Here is a 22,089-nt window from a genome sequence, read left to right on the forward strand (position 1 = left end):
AAATTAATTCGTCCTACAAAATTAATTGCTATGAAGTATAATTTTATTCAGTTTATTTCCTTGTCCAGATTATGTTTGGACAGATGCCCTGCTTTGTCTACTAAAACATGAAAAGCTAATAAAAAATATTAAATTATGCATTAGGAACAGGCAGTTAATAAGGCAGATGCCAGTGGTGATATTTGAGGCAAGCTAGAGTAAAATACTGGTACAGGAGGTAGACTGCCTGTTGTAGATATTCTATTTTTCAAAACCTGAACAAACAATTGGAAGTACCTAAGAAAGAAACGTTATTAAGAAGTTGGCCATGATACCACACAGAGTTTGGGAGTATTCTGTGATGTCTAGTTGAAGGACATATATGCATAGAATAAGGTTTAAACTGAGGTTCTGTGCAATTACTTTTTGCAGGCTCGGTGATGTGAAGGACAGATTTCTTGTTTGCCTGAAGTTAAATCCAAGCTGACCTGTCACTACAAACGGACAGTTTTTCAAACATGAGGCTTGGTGGAGCAGCTTCTTGGTATCTCAACTATGGAAGGCCAACTTTGTGCTAATGTGGACATTTCTGTGAACAAACCTCCAGCAGCAAGCCCTCAGTCCTTCATTGGTTTGCTGAAGGTTCACCGAGAGCTTCTGGTTGGTAGGATCCGAAACACACAGTGTTTGATTGATAACTTGATTAAGAATGACTACTTCTCCACTGAAGATGCAGAGATTGTTGTCCAGTTTCCTACTCAAGCAGATAAGGTATAATTTTTTTTCTCTAGCCAGTAAAGCTTTTGGTTACAGGTTTGTCTGACAATTTTACATCTAGTGTGTTTTCTAATCTTTCTTGTTTTGGAGTTTCCCCACTCTGTTCTTCCTGGATGAGTGTCTCCAGCACATCCCTTTCCAGCACGGCTGGCACTGCTGGTTATGCCCGTTGGCAGCTGTAAGAATTTAGCAGGGTGATAATTGCTGTTCTGTCCCTCCCAGCTGCAGCTTTGTCCTCTGATAAAGAGGTGGCCACGTGGTTGTTAGAGTATAGCAAGAAAAATCTGCTTTAGGATGCTGTGGGATAGATCATCCTACTTTAGGAGAGACAGAAATGAAAAGTTTTTTTAGAAGTCAATGATTGTTTGTTGTCTGTATGAACACCTTCCTTTCTCTTTAAAGACTTATGCACGTTGTAAATGTTTCTGTGTAAAATTGATGTGTCCTGGCGTATTTCGGGTTTTAATTCATCTTTGGACATCAGTAGCAAGAATTATTTCCTTTCGTTAGGAGAAAATTACAGTTTACACAGTTGGTCTTTGCATCATAACTTGAAACAGCTGAGGAGATTGTTTCCCAGACCAACCAATCAGGCAGCTTCAGAACCTTGTCACAGTTAGGGGCAGGCAAACCATAAAAAATTCAAAGACCTTGGACTTCACCAACAGTGCAGATTTTCATAAAATAATCATTCTTGCTGGCATGTTGAAATGGTAACACAGTGCTCACACTGTGTGTAGGGTCAAAGCTGAATAAATGCACACTGTATGATTATCTCAATTTCTTATTGTTCGGCATAATATGCATGGTTGTTGTACCAAGGCTGAGGGGGAGGCCATGCATCAGGACTCTAAGCAGAGACAGAGAGCAGGCCGCAGTAGTGTAGATGAAGTGGACTCTGTGGGAGCTTCTCTGGAAGGCATAAAATTGCTTTTTAGAGCATACAAATTGTCAGAAAATGCTCCATATGTTTGCTGTGCTGCGTGTGCATCACCCTGTTTTAAGCTCACAAGAGACCGCAGTCTCTGGAAACCCTTTGCCTGGTTTAGAACTGCATTCTTCATTCCTTTCTAGCAAGGGGATTCCAACATTCAAAATGTGCCTCCAGATGACTGCTCTGTCTTGCAGAGGGTTCTATACTAGGACTGCCTTGTACTGGTGCACAGAGATCGCCCTCTGCCTTGCCCGTGGAGGTGACGCTTTGTGCTGAACTGCTCCTGCCACTGCCTGGTAGCCATTAGTTTTGGTAATAAGTGCAGGCAGAGGGGCCATTGTACAGAGAGAGCCTGGAGAATTGAGTTGCTGTGTTGGAAGGAAAAGTTGAAGGGTTTTGGCTCAGCGTTAAGATCCAGGGTGGGAGGGATCCTGCCTATCCTGCTCTGGACCTGGCTGGATCCTGAGGTAAATCCAAATGTGACTAAAGTATTTACCAAACAGAGGGTGAATTTAGGACACTGAGAAACCACCTCTATTTTCATCTTAAACAGCATGGGATTTATAATACACTATCTAGCCAAACTGAGGAAATCCTTTGGGTTCCCTGTTGAGGAGTGGTATTTATCCATTTTGTTTCTGGTTAGTGTGATTGAGCTACAAGTTCAGACCTTAACTTGCAGAATCAACTCTCTCGCAGCATTCAAACACAGACAGCAGTTGAGTTTTGTGGTGGTTCCAATTCAGAGCTGGATTTTGATTTCACCTTTTTGAAGCACCAGTTTTGATTCTGGCCCCCTGCTCCAGTCCAGAAAGGATCCTAAAGCAGTTAACAAGTATTACTGTGATAAAATGCTGTGTATCAATGATCTTTCCTGTGGTGTTTCTTCAGGTTCGCAAAATTCTAGACTTGGTTCAAAGCAAGGGAGAAGAAATTTCGGAATATTTCATCTATGTCCTGCAGAAAGTCACTGATGCTTACTATGAGCTTCAGCCTTGGCTGGATGAAATAGGTTACAAGCCTTCAGAGAATATTAGTAGTAAACCTGTGGTAAATACAGATCCAGGTAAGGTCATGCATCTCTATCCCTTCCCTTAGAACTACCCTGCTATGTAGGAAGCTCCAACCAAGTGACAGAAGAGTAAGAGTTTTGGAAAGCACAGCCAGGGAAAATAACTGTGTGCTTGCTAGCAGTGGTAGCCAAATTATATCCACTGTATAACACAAGGATGATGTCGATAAATTGCATCCTTTTTTGTTAAACTCAGGCTCTTTCTGCGTTTGTTTGTGGGTATGTAAGACAATGGCAGAACCACCTTGTGCCAGCTGTAGTATTTTCTAGGCCTCTACTACAATTTATTAGCAACACTGTGATGTGTTGGCCATGGACTAGCCAGTATTTCATGATGAGAACAGTCAAGCAATGAGGCAGGTTGCCCAGGAGGCTGTACAGTCTCCATGGGGGTTTTCAAGGTCCAACTAGACAAAGCCCTGAGTAACCTCATCTGATGTCAGAAGTGATCCCGTTCTCAGCCGGAGGTAGGACTAGACCTTCTGAAGTCCCTTCCAACCAGAATTACTGTCACCCTAAATGATCGTTTTTAGCAACCCTAAAAATCAGAATATAAGTATTGCAGAAATTATTTCCTCTGGAGAGGTTTTTCTATACTACATAAATATAAGAATTACTTTGTTCCCATCTGAAGCAAAGTTTTTGTTGAAAACCACAGGCCAGCATTGTGCAATAACTGAGATTCTCTTCTTTTTTTTGTCATCTTAAAAAAATCTTTTGAGGTGCCTGGTACTAGGCTTCTAAAATGCATGGCTTCTATTTGCAATAACATAAATGATTAAAGAAGGTAGGAAAGAATAACCACCTACCTGATAGAACTGCAGTTGGAATATAAGTACAGTGAAATCAGAGACCAACAACTCCAACAAGCGGTTGCAGAGAGTTAAGCAGCCTTTAGCAAAGGCTTGGCTTTGAGTCTCAGCTGAAGGATAGCAGCCCCTTAAACCAGTGCAGCATCAGTACTGGCTTTCAGGAAGTGGTGGCTCACATGTGACCTTTCTTTAGCACCTGAATTTCCCAAGTGGGTGATGATGGCAGCACAAATAGAATTAATCTGCCAAAGAACCATTTCAACATTAGAATTACTTTTGTTTATTACCCCCTCTTAGTTCCCAGAGAGGTGGGTTATTGTATGCATAGGTTTCTAAATAACAGTTTCTTTAATAATAGTTCACTGTCTTTTTAGTTAGCAGGTATTGCCAGAAACTCAGACATGAACTGGGACGGGACTCCAAGTTTTTTATGTTGTATGCTCAGAAGGAGGAGATGCTGCTTGAAGAAATCTACTCCAACAGTATTATGGAACTGGTCAATTTTACCAATGAGAGTCTTGGCCAGGTGGGTCAATTAGAAGCCCTTTTTGATGATGCAGTTGGGCTAATTAATGAAGATGGAGAGACTGTTTATGTCTACGGTGATGCAGGAATTGGAAAATCCATCTTGTTGCAAAAGATACAAAGCCTTTGGGCCAGAAAGGAATTGGACATAGGGGCCAAGTTTTTCTTCCGTTTTCGTTGTAGGATGTTTAGCTGTTTCAAGGAAGATGAAGCCATATGTTTGAAAGACCTGCTCTTCAAATATAATTGCTACCCAGACCAGGACCCCACAGAAGTGTTCCATCACATTTTGCAATTCCCTCATACAGTTCTTTTCACTTTTGATGGCTTTGATGAGATCTATTCCAATTTTGATCTCAGCAGCGTACCTGAGATATGTTCACCCAATGAACCCATCCACCCCCTGGCACTGCTCATAAGCCTTCTCAGAGGAAAGCTTCTTAAGGGGTCCAAGAAAATTCTTACTGCCAGGACAGGAACTGAGATCCAAAAAAACATCATTAGGAAGAAAGTGTTGCTCCGCGGTTTCTCCAGGAATAACCTGAAGGAATACACAGCTATGTTTTTCAAAGATGAGCAGCGACGAGCACTGGTATCAAACCAGTTGGAAGCTAACCCAAATCTCTGCAGTTTGTGTTCAGTGCCTTTATTTTGCTGGATTATCTTTAAATGCTTTGAGCACTTCCACTCCATGTTTGACAGCCACGAGCTTCCAGACAGTTCTGTTACATTAACAGATGTATTTTTGCTCATGATTGAAGTGCACCTGAACCGATCTGTGAAAACAAGTTTGCTGAAGAGCAATATCAGGAGCCAAGCAGAGATGTTCAAATCAAGAAAGGAAAGTCTTCTAGCTTTGGGTAAAATGGCATACAAAGGGATGGAGAACTCTTCCTTTATCTTTGAGCAGGAGGAAGTCTTATCGGCAAACATCTCTGAAGAAGATTTGCAATTGGGCTTTCTCAGGACAGTTAAAGGTTACAGTGGCTGTGACAGTCAGGCCACTTATGAGTTCTTGCACTTAACCCTTCAGTCTTTTTTCACAGCTTTGTTCTTGGTTATGGAGGAGAAGGTGGGTACCAAGGAGTTACTTGAGTTTTTCAATGAATGTTCTTCCCTGGAGACTGCCCAGCCTACTTGCCTTCGTATCCCGTGGTTGAATAAACAACTAGCAGGGGAGGATCCTTTCCAAAATAAAGAACACTTTAATTTTACCAACATGTTTCTTTGTGGCCTACTTTCTGGATCCAGGCAGAAGCTCTTCAGACATTTAGTTTCACCTGCGGTCATTAAGAGAAAGAGAAAAACACTCATCACATACCTTGGGGAGAGCATGAAATCCCACCTGAAAGGCTACACTCGGTCCAGGCTTAAAAGCTACAATCAGGTGCAGATGCAGCCCAACTTTGTGTGGATGCTGAGGTGCCTGTACGAGACGCAGAGTGAGAAGGTGGGGAGGATGGCAGCCCGCCGCATGCACGCCAACTACATCAAGCTGGCCTACTGCAACGCCTGCTCTGCTGACTGCAGCGCCATTTCCTTTCTTCTGCACCACTTCCAAAAGCACCTGGCTCTGGATTTGGACAACAACAACATCAATGACTATGGAATAAAACAGCTGCAACCTTGTTTCAGCAAGCTTGCAGTGATCAGGTAGGAGTCTTTGTATGTAAGCAGGTCCTTGCATATTCTTCGTTTATTCCACAAACTGGTAGGCTGAAGGAACTGATCTCACAAGTGGAGAAAGAGGAGGATTAGTGCTGCTGGAAATTAATGTTTCATATCTTCTGAAATCTTTGTTCATTTAGTCACGGGAGCAGAGATAAGCTGTGAATTTGGAAACCAAAATGGAAAGGGTGGAAAGAAGTCCTTAGAAGCACAGACTGTTTAAATCTGTAGGTTTAGTTAGCTCCATCTCAAATTGTTTTTCTCAGAAGAGGATTTTTATGAGAGAAGGTGCTAAAGGGAAAAAGGAAACATAAGGGCACCCTCCATTATCTGAAGATTGCCTGAGGCCATCTCTGCCCTTGGTCATAAGGGGTAAGGGAGGATCTCCTATTTACAATAACTCTTGATCAGAAGCTCTGAATTTCTTGCTTTTGCATCCTGTCAAAATGTCTGGCTTTCATAGGACAAAAACTATCATATACATCCATGAAAGAATGTAGTTTATGCCTTCAGATGTGGTGTTTCCCTGAGGTGATGTGAAGGGAGGACATGGCTTGGTGTGAGCAGGGGGAACTAACTTCACCTCTTAACATCACGGGCCAGATTGTTTCACCTCCAGCTCTTTGAGCTTGTACCATGTAGCTATATCTTATTTGTCCAAACATTGAGGTGCAGAAAATAAGGAACTTCATATATATCTTTATTAAAGCTCCTTCAGCCTCATGAGAATTTTTTTTAACAATTGTTTTCTTCCTCCTGTTTGGCTGTGCCTTGCCTTGTTTTCCTCTAGAAATAAATCACAGCCAGTGACTCCTGGTTTTTTCCCCAGTTATTTGCAAATTGACTGACTTCCCAGGAGAAAGCAATAAGGAAACTCCTTGGGAAAAAGCATAAATAGGTAAGACAGAACAAAGAAGAAAAGGCCAGCCTTTCATTCTTTGTGCCTATCATGTGATCATGCCATACACAGTGTGATCCTAACACCATCCCCAGCACCAAAACAGTCTTTTAGGTTGCCCTTTTAGGATCCCTTTATGGGCCTTCAGATGTTGGAACTTTTATTTCTAATAAGCAATTTCTTCAGGTCAGGAAATGTTGTTTCCAACAACTTAACTATCCCTTTCAAAGAAGCAGCCTGTCCTGATCTGTAGAAATTGGCTGATCTCTCCTGTGTGTGGGTGCATTCCAGAGGGACCAGGTTGCTAACTAGCAAAGGCTAGGGAGGCTCTTGGTGATAAAGGACTCTCAGCAGGAAATTTTCAGCTACTGAGTTTGTGTGCAAACTAAATGTGGTCAAAATGTTTTCATAGGGACAGCTTTGGCCAGAAAATGTGGTTCATGGCAATCAGAACGCTTCACTTGAACCTGTCCATTTAGTGAAGGTGAAAAAGCTTGAGAAGTTAGGGAAAAAAAACCCAAAACAACAACAACAACAAAAAACCCACCCCAAAACAACTGTGAGAAGAAGCATTTTTATTCTATGAATTACTGACATTGATTTGTTTCATGTCTGGCTGGGACAATAAAATTAGAAATATCTAGCACACCCATGGGAGCACAGTTCTGTTTTCTGGCCAGGGCTTTTCACAACCTTTATTTGGTGAAGCCTGAATGTGTTGTGACTTTCAAGATGCCTGGCTTTCACTAAGTACTCAGAGAGAAGATTGCAAGACTAGTAGTTTGGACAGCTAGTCTGCTAGGGTGTTAAGCAGACTTTCTTCCTGGAATCACAGTAAGCACAGGAGGAGGGTGAAATGTTTATCTGGAGTCTGACTTCCTACATTTTATTGTTCTCAGTTCTATGGACAGCTTCCAGAGCATTACCTAGGAGATCTCGAGCTTTCTGATTTTTATCAGTTTTGGAGTGGGCCACATGAATGTGAGCTCACATTTCCCTTAAGAATTTTTAATATGTGGCATAAGGACCTGTTAAAATATCAGAGGAAAATGCATAGGCCTCCAGTAATTTGCTAACTCACAGGTTATGAACATTTCTAATATGTATTGATTCAGACTTTTCATTCTCTTCTTTCCAGGCTCAGTGTAAATCAGGTCACAGATCACGGCGTAAGGATCTTGTATGAAGAACTCTCCAAATACCAAATTGTATCTTTCTTGGGGTACGTACCCAGCTGGGAGAAAACACTCAGCAGTGATACTAGAAAATAAAACTCTAGTGCTGCCAGTACTGACATGGCAGAGGTGGGGTGGAAACTACAGTTACCTCCTCATTTAAGCAAAGCAGCTTTTTGTGTCAGAAGTGATTCTGTGACAGTTCAATGGGACAAGGACCACAGCTTCCTCTCACATCACACTCCCTCACAGCCTCCTGCTGGCATCAAACCCTTCTGTGGCACAGTGTGGACCACTGTCAGGTTACTGAACTGTGTGAGCATGCTGATTTTTATACTGCAAGTCTTCTGCTGTGGAAGGGATAGACTGCAAGCAAGAGTGCATGTGTAGTTATAGCCTGCTGTTTTCTCTGCTGTAAACGGATTTATTTCAACTATGCAAAACAGATACAGCTTGGTAGAGACTGCTGTCAGGAACATGCAGTTTCAAGTGTGGTGTTCATGATACCAATTTCTTTCAAGAGCTTAATTAGTTCTTAATGAAGTTGAAGCTGGAAGGCTCTGACTTCCTGCTCTTGGTTAAGTAGCTACTTAAAAATGACTTTTTGAAAGGTGAACCTGAATACCAAGAATTGCTTTTTTCCTCCAGTACCCTAATGTAAGTACAATTCCTCAGGTATCTGCTCTTCAGTAATATTTGCAAGGGGATTTTATGACTTTTAAAAGACCAAAAGTACATTACGGTGTTTTGTCTTTTGACTTATCTTCTGGCAATATTATTTCTGTACTAGCACAGGAATAAAGGGAAGCTTTGTTTGCTTGTGGAGACCATTTATTTTAAAAATACTGTAAATATTCATGATTTGCAGTCTGGTCTCCTTATATTTTATATCTAACACATCACAATATGAATTATATATCAAAATAGAAATACAAGCAGCTGTGAATATGCGCAAAGCCGCACAGAAAAGATAGATGCTATGTGTGCATCATAAAACATTCAGGCTGTAAATATTTAACGGCAGTAATAACCTATTTTTACCAATGTGATTTTTCTTTAAGCTTATACAACAACCAAATCACTGATGTTGGAGCCAAATATGTTGCAAAATTAATTGAAGAGTGTTCAAGCCTGGAATATGTTAAGTATGTTGGACTGTTTTTCCTTTCTACACTATCCTAATTAAGGTTAAGAAGCTTGAAAGGGGAGGAAGAGTAGAAAAAAAGACAAAAATTGTATTTGAAATAAAATGTAGTTTAGGTTGCAGTTATATATTTGTTTTGCAGTAGTCTAGCAGTGGATGGCAGTAGGTGAAACTCTTGAATCCATAGTCTTTTCTGGAATACAGTAGTGAGTTAAAGGAGTGCATGAGACCTATTCTTTACCTAAATCCAGTCTGAGCACCTGAGCAAGGTTTCAGTTGTGTATGGACCTTGCTGTTGTTTCCAGCAGGCAAATTCCCTTGGATTTAGTACCAAGCTTTTTAGTGTCTGATCTTTTATGGGCCACTGGGGTCAGGCTGTGCTGGTGTCATACCTCAACTCTGGAATTCCCCAAATTCACTTGGTGAGTTGTTCCCTTTAATTCCTGGAACTTCCCCAGATAAGAATGTCTGGCCATGCTCGTTGGTTGGACATAAAGGTAGATCATTAACCAATGGTTTAATTGTGACCACAGCAGAAAACAGAGGTAACTGCAGCAATGTCAGCTTTTGGAGGGAATATAGGAACAGGCAGCCAGGGACTCTTGGGTTCTAGTCCTTCTACCACAGACAGGGTCTGAAACCCTGCTCTGGCCATATGCTTCCTAGTTGAAATTTTTGCAGAATTTTGAAACCCAGGAGCACTTAGTTCTTTCACTGCTTTGACAGTGCTTTGCTTATTTACTGTAGCTTTCACAAAAAAAGCCTGCTGAAAGATGGTTGCTTTCAGGCTACACAGTAACTCTAGAGATTATTTTGAGATAGAGTGCACATTCATGTGCCCAAAGTCAGCCAAACAAGACAGTTTTATGTGAATGTAGTGGCTTGGGGGTTGTGGGGGAGGGTTGGGGGTTTGGTCTGTTCTTTAAATCAATCTATATGCAATTATCTCTCCCTTGAACTCCAGCCATTTGATATCCACATAGGCCAAAAACAGAAAAGGCCTTGTGTAATATGCCAGCCGGAGACTGACTGCTGCACTGACCTATGCCACTGCCTAGAGCCTGTGCTTACAACAGAAGGACTTGAAATTATTGCAGTCTGTGCCCATCAGCTGCAGTCTCCTCTGGAAACACACAGTCAAGAAATATGCTGTTCCCTGTGGCATCATGAAACGTGCTGCATGTAATTCACGAGCTCTGTAGCAATTGCTGATAGTATGAATTATATTAAAAACAAGGCTGGGGTCCTTGCCCTGAGGATCAGTTCCTAAAGCTCATTTCTAACATACTGAGCACCAAACCCAAGACTCTACTCCTGTACTTCTGATTTGGAGGGCTGACATGCAAAATATGCAAAAGACAACATAAAATTGTGTCTTTTGGTCAAAGGTCGAGTGCCTGCAGTATTTTTTCACTCTGGGTTAATCTTTGATAACTGCAGGTAACCTCCAGAGTTAATTAGCCTTAAATACTTGTGTGGCTTTCTGAATTGGTCTTCTGATAGCTGCACAGTTGTAAGTGATGCACCTCATCAATTTCTGTACTTTATGCAGAATAGGAGCAAACAAAATAACGAGCGAAGGAGGGAAGTGCCTTGCCCAGGCCATCCAGAAGAGCAAGACAATGTTTGAAATTGGGTAAGTTCAGTGCTAAAGAGCAGAAGTTAGGGCTTGATATTGGCCAGGCACCTGCAAATCCCTTAGGATTCTTTTTTTCATGCTTATTTTCTTTCCTCCTTCTATTCCTTCCCTCCTCAACAGCAGCAATAGAACAAACAAGTATAGAGGCATAGCCACATTTTCCATGGAAAAAGAGGACTGCTTCATTGTTCTTCATTCACACAATGTTTGGTTTGGGTTTTGGCATCTGTTTTTTTTCTTTTCCACTGTTCTGACAGAACCTTGAAGGAGAAACAAACAAACAAGAGGACAGGATGAAGAGCTAGCCACTTTCTTTATTGCAGCACAACTCCTCTAGAAATACTTGGTTATTTTTAAGTCTGTATGGTTTTATGACAATTGGCACTGCATCTAGTTATTGAGTGTCATTGTTAAACATGCCAAACCTTCTGCATCACATCCTGATAAAGTTGTGAGCTGGGAGAATAAAAGGGAATTCATATCGTCCTTTTCTCTTAGGCTGTCCCTAACTGCAAAGTGCTATTATTGGAGAGAGGTCTGAATGTACTCCAAACCTTTAGTTCCTGCCCTGTTTCTCAGGAAAGGTGCTAGGTTTGATTTATTTTATTTTTTCCCCCTTGTGGCAAATCTCAGTTTCTCTTTTCACTGTACAGGAGAACACATTTCTTAAAATTTAGTACTTGAACATGTGGAATTAAAACCTCTGCTTGGCCATTGTGAAAATCACAGTAGCCATGAAACATGGAAATTGGATTGGATTTGTACAATCAGATTTTTGGCCTTTAATTTTGTTGTTCTACAACATTTCACAAATACAGTGAGCAACCTGCACACTTCCATATAGCTGGGTCTGCTGTGCTGTACTTGCTGTAATTTCGTTGAAGGACTCCTATTTTCTCCTGTGGAGGAGATGATCACTCCAAATGGACTTAGGATAGCTTGGACAGAAATGTTTAAATAGCAAACTGCGCTGGCTCTGAAGGACAAGGAAATTCTGGGGAACTTACTGGAAGTCCATGTGTTTAGATATCACAGAGGTCAATTGATTTTAAAAGAGCTGCCAACTAATTACCCATAAGCTGAGTGTGGCTCTGAGTCAACAAGCCAGGATCCCTGCAAAAAACCCAACAACACAGACCTCAGCAGAAGTGTTTTCAAACTTCATAATACAGGATGAATTTTCAAAGTGGTTAGTCTGCATAGAAGGGATTTGACCAGGTACTCCGAGTTTCTGATCAAATCTCTCCAGCTTGTACCATGTTACCTTCTCTCACAAAATAACCCTTGTATAGTCAAGGGTTGTTTTGCCATTGGAAATACCATTTCTTACCAGTGTGCAGCAAGGTGATCCTGAAAGCATTCCTGCTGCAGCAGGCTGTCTCCTAGAGCTGCCTCTGTGCTGTGGCCTGAGGGTGCTGGTGAGTCAGCAGAGGTTACTGGTGCAATGTGCAGGCAGTGGAACATACCTGCCTCAGTGGGGAGGGTACCTGCCAGGCTCCTCACAAGCCTGAAAGACTGTGAAGTAATCAGGAGGGAGGGGAGGGGAGAGAAACGGGGAGAATGCATTGCTAAGAGTCAAAAGGGCAGCACAACTGATACCTCATGTTCTCCTCTCTTCACTAGGATGTGGGGTAATCAAGTTGGAGATGAAGGAGCAAAAGCATTTGCAGAGGCCCTGAGGAACCACCCCAGGTTAACAAACGTGAGGTAAAACACCGGCAGAGCCAGGCAGCTCGGTGTAGTGCTGGCTTTTCCATCCTGCTGTGAAGCAATGACTCTTCCCACCAAGGGCTGGCTTGGAATGCCATCTGGTATTGCAGCCTTTGCTGTGCAGCCAAGAGGTCCGTGGCACAAGTGAGAGGCCAGACTCTGTCAAAAAGCCCTGTGCAGCCTTTAGGCAAGTTAAAAATACCACATGACAGGCATCCTTTCCTCCATGTGCACCTCCTCCCCTCATGCTGCACAGAGTTCTGGCATTTGTGGAGGCACATGGTCAGTGGGTGCCATTTTGATCTGGGAGCAATAGTAGCAGGAGGCACCAGCTGTCACAGAATCGGGTTCCCAGTGAGCTCAGTATTAAGAGTTTCTATTGAGAGAGTGCAGCGGCTCTTACCAAAGTACGTTTTAGGCCATTGTATGAGGGCTGGGACATTCTTACATTTGGGCTCATCCTGTGCTCCAGTGGAGCTACACCACCACACATTCAGTGCTAGTGAGATGTCATCCTCACTGGAGGTCAGGGATGGATCTCAAACCAGCCTTCTGGAAGCCACAACACGGGTGAGGTTGGAAGCACAGCAGAAACCAGTGTGTTAAACAGCCCATTCCCTACTAACCTTTCAAATGCTGGCTGGGGATTTAAAGATTTAAAGATGTTTTCGAGTCCCTCCACACAGCAGGAGCACTGGGTTCATGGTGACCCTTTCTATTTGTCTCCCAGTTCCACTGGCCTCCACGGTGAGGGAGCAGGCAAGGCTCCTTAGTTTCCCCACAAGGTGGCACATGGCACTAGTTTCTTCAGAAATACTCTGGGAGTTTGGGGATCTCTGGAGAGTTTATTGCTGCCACTTCAGATCCAGGGATTTCAGAGTTGGTGCCTTGTCTTCTTTTCTGCAAGCGGGTAGTCAAGCTTAAAAATTAAAAGCTGAACAGGTGCAGTGACCTAGATATATTTAAACTTAAAAGCCATCTGAAATAGCCATCTTCCCATAATTGCACAATCCATCCAGATGCATCAGACTTGAAAGAAAACATTTTTAACTTGAATCAGAGCTCAGGGATTCTCAGACAAGAACAAATAAGCTGATGAATGTGTTTGCAGAAATAAAGAGGAGTAACTGCGTTGTCTTGAGCTTGGGTTTGCTGACACTTGTGCAAGGTGAATCCTCTGCTCTGCAGTGTACTTGCTCTTGGCTTCATTTCTTATCTCCCACTGGCTAATCTTGCTCCATGATTAGAATTTGTAGTAAGCACCTGTGGTAGCTTTATGTGAAGACCAAGGGAAGGTAATCCCTGCTACATCAGTTTACTTAATTTGCCATTTTTAGGCCCAGGCATGACAGACTGAGAATATCCAGTTTAAGCTGAAGCTAGGAGGGACTCAGCCAATACATACTTGTGCCATTGCTCTACTTGGTTCCCCTTTCTACATTTTTTGAGGCCTTGCATTATTTTGAGGAGGGAGATGCTTTTTGAACTCCGAAAGCCCAGAGCATAACTTTGACTGGATGATTTTGCCAATGTCTATTCAAAGAATGAAGGGCAGACTAAGAAATGTTTGTGGTTTGTAATGGAAAGTATTTACAAGCTCATCTCTCCATACACAGCAGAAGGTGGTGTATTTGGAAGAATGAAGTATTTGGATGCCTGAAGGACTTAAAGGACAAAGTGTCCAGTTTGTACAGGGATGACAAATGCATGTAAAAACCTGTGTACTGCTAAGCACAACTCTTTGTCCTTGTTTAGAGCCTCAACTCTCAAAATTACTGGGTGCAACTCTGCTGTCAGCCCCAAGAGCACAACTCACTTTTAGCAAACCTTTTGGACTGTATGAAAGACCTGCAGTCAGGCTGCAGACTGTGAACTGCTCTCACTTGTAAAAGTTGTAAGGGCTCAGTGGTTTGTGAAGTATGTGAGCCTTTGAAACACATAAATGCTGAGCTGTACATCTGGGAAGCAGATCATCCAGGATATTCCCTTGTATTTGGTAGTGGGAGAGACAAGTGGTGCTGCTTCTTAGACATTTTTATCTTTATTTCACAGTCTTGCATTCAATGGCATCACAACAGAGGGAGGCAAAAGTATTGCTGAAGCCATGCAGCACAACAACTCCGTGAGAATATTCTGGTAATTGACAGTGTGGTCTCTTTCTCCTCTGCTTCTTTTTCCAAAATAAAATGCTGGTTTATGTCCTCCAATCCCATTGCCCTTCCCTACTCTCCCTCCTCCTTCTCTCCCTGCCCTCATCCCCTATGCTTTCCCTATCAACAAGCTATAAGGTATACCTTTGGAAGAATGTGGGCATGAGTAATGGATCAGCAGCACCTGTCCTTTGGGATACATTCCAGTGACCCAGTGTCATGCCTTGTTCTACTCCCTCCATCTTGCTTTCCCCATCTTCTCTCCTTTCCATCATCTGAAGTCAAGTTCTTTGTCCTCAGTTTTTGCACCTCTTCAGTGTTGTCTGTACCTTTTCCCACTACACCTCATTCACCTTTTAGACACTAAAGCATCATGAGAAAGTATCACCAGAACATTGCTCAGAGAAATAAAGATCTGATACTTTTGTCTCTTTTACCTCCAGGGCTTCTCTTCAATATCTCTTTGTGTCCAGCCTTTACAAATTGCTCAGGGCAGGAACAACACATCCCCCTTTGGCTGTCTAAAGCTAAGTCACAGACAAGCTGCAAAAACAGGGGGCTGAAAAATAATGTCAACATCCTAAGTGAACATTTTCTCTCCCACTTAGGTTGACTAAAAATGAGCTGGATGATGAGGCAGCAATGAGTTTTGCAGAGATGCTGAAGGTCAACAAGAAACTGGTGCATTTATGGTGAGTTACATTCCACAGTGGCACAGGCTCTTTGGCAGTCACTACATTAAAGCTGCACCTTCCAAGTCTATGTAGGTCACAGTAACAGCTTCTGTGCATGGTCTGGATGCAGCTGACTGCTTGTAGACAGTTCAGGGAAGTTAATAAAGCTGCTGTCTAGTATTTGGAACCTGCTTCCATACAGTAAAAAAAGTTCAAGCTGTTTCTGGTAACTTTCAAATTAATGACTGATTTCATCTCTCATTAGGGGAACAGTACCAGCCTCAAAAATCAAAAGTTTCAAAAAAAAAAAAAAAGAAAACCAAAACCCCAAGCAGACAGCTAGAATAGAATAAGGTTATTATAATTCTTTTTGCTTATCATCATGCTGTGAAAGTAACTCTTCAACCAAGAACCTACATGAGACACTTAGATATGTGTCGCATTTGCCCTATGCTTTCTTTTTGGGCTAGCAATAAACTGATGCAAGACACTCATCTCCAAGGCATCAATACCCAGGAAACCAGGAATTATTTCTAGCAATCACATTAAGACTTTTTATACTTCTAAGAAAATGCAGCATTGGCTTTTCTAATCCAGAGGTTGCCAAAGGATGGGGTTGGGCAGTTCTGAGCTGTAAAAAAAATAGCCATCCATTAATTTCAAGTGGTCCAAGGGAACATCAGACATGAAGTCCCTTTGTATGCTTTACAAAGACTTGGCTGACCACACTCTAGCACACTCCCTGTATTAATCCTAGTTCCAGCCCCTTAGGAAGCATGCTGGATGTCATGGGTGCCAAGTACTCATAGCCTCTTTTGAAAGCAGCAGAAGCTGTGGTGCCCATCACCCTGAAAATGAAAAGACAGTGGGGGAAGTGCTTGGTTTCATTGTGCACAGCTGCAGATATAATTCACTCAGCAGTTTGGGTTGAATTCATCATAAAACTTACCCCAGCCAAAGCAGGTATAGTAATCAAGATAAGTGTCTTTGTCATGGCTCTGTGTTGTCCAAGGGTGTCTGCCAGTGGACAAATTGATATCCTGCTTTGTTGATTGCACCAGTGGATACCTCCAAAAGGTGGTGACCTGTATAGATAGTTGAACTTGAGGCCGAGTTAAAGTCTTTTTCCAGTAGCTGAAAGATTCTACTGGATGCCTTTGCATTCTGATTCATATACCAAGTGCAAAAACTCCTTTAATGGAATGCTTCCTTCCCTCCCTCCCTAAGAGATTGTTCAATACACTCCAATTTTCAGCCTCATCCTGAATCCTGAGGGATTCATGCAACCAGTCACATGGAATGGTACAGCTGTGAGGCTCACCATGGTAGACTGAAAGGTGAGTATTGAATTAAGCTAGGCTGATGAGTATTTTTATACTCATGCAGATGAGTGGCCTTTGTTCATCTTAGCTAGTGGGATGGTCTACAGTGGTTAGTAAGAATTACCTACTGCTTCATCAGTTACACTACTTGAGGATCTTATGTATGTTTTTTTTTTCCTTCCCGAAGCTCAGATGAGACATAATTTGTAGCTGGTAAGTTGGCTTCACTAGGACTTGCACCTGCTCATACCAGAGTCAAAATCAGTGCTTTATTTTTCAAAGAGCCATTTTTCAAAGACCATTTTTGTTGGTCTGATAAACAAATCTGGAGGATTTGGCAGCTTCTAGATCATAACTGCTAAAACTCTAGGCCTACACAGGGTCTGTACTCAGAATTTTCTGTACATCACTTAAAAATGTCTCACAGTCTTCTTAGTAAGAAAGCAGAGCTGAGAGGTTTGTCTGTCTCAGTCTAAATACCACAATCCCATACCACTAGTGAACATAACAGAAATTTGTCAGCTGTGTAATTAAAATTGCTCAGTATCTCCAGAATGGAACTACATGCAAGATTACAAGGAAAAGATTAATACTCTGAGCTCTGTTTCTGAAAGTGCATGTGGGGCATTTGACCAATACTGTGTACCATTCTCACAGATAAAATCACAGTAATTTTCTTGTGGCAGACAGCTTTGCTCCTTGATGTCAAGCTGAGCATAGTTTGTGCATGTGCTGCAAATTAGTTTGCATGTTAGATTGACATGAAATGCCTTTTTTTTAGGCTTATCCAGAATCAAATTACAGCCAAAGGGGTGAAGTGCCTCAGCGAAGCTCTCAAGGAGAACACAACTATTCAAGAAATCTGGTAAAGGTCCCTTTCTCAAAGGGTCACTTTGTAAACTTCCTTTCCCTTTAAAACCCTATTGGCCTTACTACTTCCCAACCTAAAAAATTCAGAGCAAGTTTATGTGAGGCAGGGGTTGTAGTTCCAGCTGTGGGTTTCAAACAGGTAAAAAGCCACTGCCATTGAAAGATTTCCTTGTGTGTTACGAATGTCAGGCGGTGTTCTTGGTTCACATCTCTCTGTACCACTGATTTGCAGAACATGTATGTTTGCAGAATCAGGGCCTGAATTTATAGTCCAAGTTTTGCTTGTTGTTTTTATTTTTAAACTTCTGCTTTTCAGGACCTAAATACCAAACAAGCAGGAGATGGTTACCTTTAATCAGCATTACTAGTCTGGTTTGCAGAATTTGTGCTCGGACTTTTTTGGGCGGTGCTCCAAACATACTGAAAGTGCTAAGCTACAGGGAGATTAACATTTTGTAGGATTTGTTTGTTTTAGATTAGGTGGGCATCACATAGTCACACGTGCACATTTAAGGCAGGAAGCCAAATACCACATTCCTTCTCTCACCTCAGAGAGCTCAGGAGTCAATAGAACTGAGCTGGTTTTAGCACTGCTGCTTTATTACTGAACACGAAATTTATTTTTAAATATATTTATATATTTGTTTTAGTGAAAGGACACTGAATTCTTGCTTAGAAAGACAATGACTCACTGTCTGACTAGTGTGTTCCCTCGAGATGTGGAAGAGGTAGTTTTTCCAAAAGCCACAGTCAGCTTTCGTCTACAGAAGAGGCATCAATTCCTCCTCAGATCATTCTGAATCTTCAGACTGAAATCTGTCTTTTGTTTCTGGCCTGAATGTTCAGAGGCATTCATTAACCCAAGTAATTTCATAAATCTGCATGCTTTAATGGATTTCAACATTTCTGAGAGCAGCACTTAACTAGGCTGCTCATTTTCAGGGGTGTAAGTATCAATTTAGATTATCTTTACATAGCCAGAATTGAAAATTTTGCTATCAGTCATTTCACGTTAATAATGCCTGAGTACTTCACAGAATTTTCTTCCCATGTTGTCTGGAGACTTTAAATATCTTTAAACCAGCCCAGTGCACAGTAAGAGCCTTTGTAAACTCTGTGCTGCTTGCTGAAATGTGAACAGCTGGGTTTCCAATGCCAAGTTCAGTTACTGGAGTTCAGGTGTGTCTTCAGGTTTTGTTTCTGAGGGAGAAGCCTTGTTCCTTGGATGTGCAGTGGGAACAGCACTGCTGTATCCAGCCTAATACCCATTCCCAGTTGAGAAGCATGCAGCCCACGTGGCATTGCAAACCTCTGCACCAAAGCTGGTGCACACAGAAGATGGGCAACAGTCACTACCTTACTTGCACTCACATCCCTTTTGTTGTACTTCTCCAGCTTGAATGGGAACCTGATAAGCCAAGAAGAGGCCAAAGCTTTTGAAAATGAAGAGCGGATCATTTGCTTTTGAATGAGGACTTCCCCATTTTGCCAAGTTGGTGTTAACAAAGATTACTCCTACACTTGGACTGCAGAGTTTATAAAGGCATCAATCTACAGTGCTCGTGGCAGGAGAGAGATACACAATAAGCTGCCTTTTTATGAACACACTGCACTCCCTCAGCTCCATCCCTTACTCTGCCTGTTATTTTTAATCCTTTTGGTGAGTGGGAAGTTGCCTGGGTAAATAATAAATGTTTGTTTGGTGCTTTGAAGATGAAATGCAAAGTGTTAACAGGCTGGATCCACTGGCAGGTGTATGCATTTTGATTACTGAGTTTAGATCTATTCTGTACAGTGATGTAAATAATCTCTTAACTTATTTATATAGGTAAATAAAGACACACAAGTATACATGTGCAAGAAAGGATGCAAGATGCACAAACTCCACCAGCTCTGAGTATTACCTGCCTCAGAACTGAAAATTAATATATACACAGCTTTAGCAGAAAAACAGTATCTATAGTAGTTGCTTGGTGTGTGTGTTTTGAACATTAATTCCTTCTTCCTGCCCAGAAATTAGGTCCCTATTTCTCCACTTACTACAGGCAGCATCATAGACACCGCTTTTTTTTTGTTGTTGGGGTTTTTTGGATGGGTCGAAATGGATGCATCAGGCTCAGATTGCTTTCAGTAATCTTTTTTTCCCATATCAAAGCCAATCTATTTTCTTTCACGCAACCAGAAGCCCTTACTGCCATCACTGGAAAACCATAACACGGGCAGTAAACCACTTCTGCTTCAAATTTCCAGAGGGCTGCATAGAAACAGCTGCCTCCTGTTTCCACAGTGTTTGTTCTGGGGAGGGGGTCTGGAGAGAAATGTGAACAATTAATTAGCAGGCTGTTCATTGCCTTGGCTCCTGGCCTAGGCTCCGTGCTGGTGGCACTACACCAATATCACGTTGCCCAGCATCAATGGGGAGAACGGACGATTGAAAATCAACTGCGCCAAGTAGAAATCCCTCTCCCAGCAACAGGCAAGCACACAGGAGGATTGAGATTGGCTTGGAAAGCTTTTAGTCTTTGCTTGAATCAGTAGACAGAGCAAGGCAAGGGGCAGTAGTAATAATAAGGACCAGCAGGAAAACATTATCCTCCCCCAAATGATTATTGTTTAGGGAGTGTAACTTTAGAGGCTTTAAAGGAAATCAGTTAGCAAAGGAGTGGGGTATTTGATTATTTTTTGTGGGAGCTTTATAAACTCAAACTCTACCTCACAGTGTAGGGGGTAGAGTTTGAGTTTATAAACCTAAAATGGAAAAGTGTGAGCTATTTTCCTTCCTTCTCCCATGTTACCATCCCCCTGCAAACTTTGAGAAACAATTCTCCAGTTGCTGACTAACCCACAAAATCTTGGTAGGTTGGAATAAGAATCTCCAGTTAAAATGCCAAACCAATGAACCCTCACCTCCCCATCTCCCAGATCCTGCCCCATGAAGCAAAGAAAATTCTTGCTTTGGAGGTCAGAGCTTTTCCTATGTGGTAGCATACCTTTCCCAGCCCTCAATTCTGTCTACTCCCTTCAGCTCCCTAACACATTTTCAAATATTCACTGGGCTTCTCGCAAAACCTGCAGTTATAAAGGAAAAAAAAGGGAAGAAAACGAACTTAGTTATTTTTCAGTGGCTTTTCCTCTGTGTCTGTGGTATCAACACTGATTTTTCACAGGGAGACAGATGAGGTTTTTCAATCATGCCAGAGGGAACTCAGCTAACTTGAGTGATTTCTGCACCTGAGCCATTTGTTTACTGAAGCAAAAGGGCACACAGTTACAGATGAGCTGCATTTCAATTGCCAAAACATCTGCCAAAGCAAAGCCTTTAAAGACTTCTCAGTGACTTTAACAAATCAGAGCAGAGACTCATACACCGTGTCAAAGTGTGTTTTGCCAGCCTGCTCTGATGGAAGGGAGAAGATAATGGTGCAAGGAAGGTCCTTCACCAGAGGTGCAATTTGCCTGTGTTTGAGGAAGTGTGCTCCTACTTTGCTCTAATCACAGAATTATTTGCTCATTTACCAGGTAGAAAATACATTTAAACATACAGTTCCTGTCCTTGTTTCACGAATTGACTAAAATAGCTTCCCCCAAACTTTCCAGTGCAGTCACATCTGCCCCTTTTTTGGGCTAGAGCAGCCTTTGGCATTGTTTGTAGTGACAAGCTCAGCCCTGTTGCAAATCTTGTTCCATACCTGGCTGTTATGAGCTGGGCATCCAGGGGGTGTTTTCAGGGACAACAGCATTTACAGGTCTACAGCAGCTAAATGCAGCCTCAGGGTAAGTGGTGGCAGGATCAAGCCCAGCTCCATGTAGGACAGAGTTTGGCACTGAACAACATTACAGTGCCAGAGACAGAGCCAGTCACAGCCCCTCCTTCCAGAGGTGATTTTGGGCAGCAAACGCTTGTTTGGACTGGGCTGAAGGTCTGAGCACAGCTCACTCTGGGTTTGACAAAACCAAGGGGTTTCACAGCATCCCACTCCCAACTCATCCAGAGCAGGGGGTCTGCTTCACAGAGCACATCACAACTCCAGGAGTCATGCTGAGCAAACTGGTTGCTGCTCTGGGAACAGCCAGACATTCCTTGTTTATCTGCACAGCATTTCTGGCTGAAGCTCTTCCTCGTCTTACCAGTCTGTTTGTAAGGGGCATTGGAGCAACACTCCTGCAGCTTGCAGGGAGAGCCTTGTTTACTCAGAGACAACTGTAACTTTTTTCAGACTTATTTGTAATCTGCTGAAGCCGTCTCTGTACACTGTGTCATGTTTTTCCACTCGTCCACTGTGATAATAAACAGCTTTTTAAAGAACAAATTGCCTGCAAGTGCTCAGGCTTTGATGAAGCCCTGTTGAACAGGGCTTGGCTGCATCAGGATGGGACAGTGACACTCCAACTAATTCTGGCTGCAGACAGGAGAGAGGAGCTGCCACAGCTGGCAGCTTTCACAGCTGCCACTGACCATGAGGGGCCCTTCCAGCAGCAGGTGCCAATCCAGTTAGGGGCAGTGAGGGAAAGCACAGTGGTGCCTCAGGGATGTGCTGCAGCCATGCTGCACCCCTGTAGTCCTCCTGCCACACTGACTGCAGGAGGTCTTTGCATTTCCACCTCCTGCTGCTGGGGCAAAGACTTGCTGGCTTACCACTTGTATTTGGCTGGTGCAAGCTGTGTGTGTTTACTGGTGCCAGATGACGCTGCAGCCCTCAAGTAAGCCCTGCTGTGACACAGTGCAGTCCTGCTCCAGTC

The 22,089-nt window shown here is 42.5% G+C and overlaps 1 protein-coding gene across 2 annotated transcripts; it reads left to right on the forward strand.

The window, feature by feature from the left end:
* The first annotated feature begins 418 nt into the window (after window positions 1-418).
* NOD1 (nucleotide binding oligomerization domain containing 1) lies at window positions 419-21,659 on the forward strand. 2 transcript variants are annotated; one of them, XM_053941646.1, is made up of 11 exons: window positions 419-750; window positions 2,582-2,756; window positions 3,949-5,752; window positions 7,804-7,887; window positions 8,902-8,985; window positions 10,537-10,620; window positions 12,247-12,330; window positions 14,386-14,469; window positions 15,092-15,175; window positions 17,261-17,344; window positions 18,745-21,659. In XM_053941646.1, the coding sequence occupies exons 1-11, from the start codon at window positions 535-537 to the stop codon at window positions 18,815-18,817; spliced, it is 2,856 nt and encodes a 951-aa protein (XP_053797621.1). In that variant the 5' UTR covers window positions 419-534; the 3' UTR covers window positions 18,818-21,659. The 2 variants fall into 2 exon arrangements, with proteins under 2 accessions (XP_053797621.1, XP_053797628.1); XM_053941653.1 differs by lacking the exon at window positions 18,745-21,659 and adding an exon at window positions 16,413-16,494 and having other exon boundaries at window positions 17,261-17,339.
* The last annotated feature ends 430 nt before the right edge of the window (window positions 21,660-22,089 follow it).

Source organism: Vidua chalybeata, chromosome 1, assembly GCF_026979565.1.
Source record: "Vidua chalybeata isolate OUT-0048 chromosome 1, bVidCha1 merged haplotype, whole genome shotgun sequence".
Lineage (NCBI taxonomy): Eukaryota > Metazoa > Chordata > Aves > Passeriformes > Viduidae > Vidua > Vidua chalybeata.

What these genes read in the sequence shown, in the direction of transcription:
- NOD1 (XM_053941646.1), top strand. Translation starts at nt 535, where the DNA reads ATGGAAGGCCAACTTTGTGCTAATGTGGACATTTCTGTGAACAAACCT. An exon ending in TTCCTACTCAAGCAGATAAG is followed by an intron (nt 751 to 2,581) that starts GTATAATTTTTT and finishes GTGTTTCTTCAG; the next exon opens with GTTCGCAAAATTCTAGACTT. An exon ending in TCAAGCCTGGAATATGTTAA is followed by an intron (nt 8,986 to 10,536) that starts GTATGTTGGACT and finishes TACTTTATGCAG; the next exon opens with AATAGGAGCAAACAAAATAA.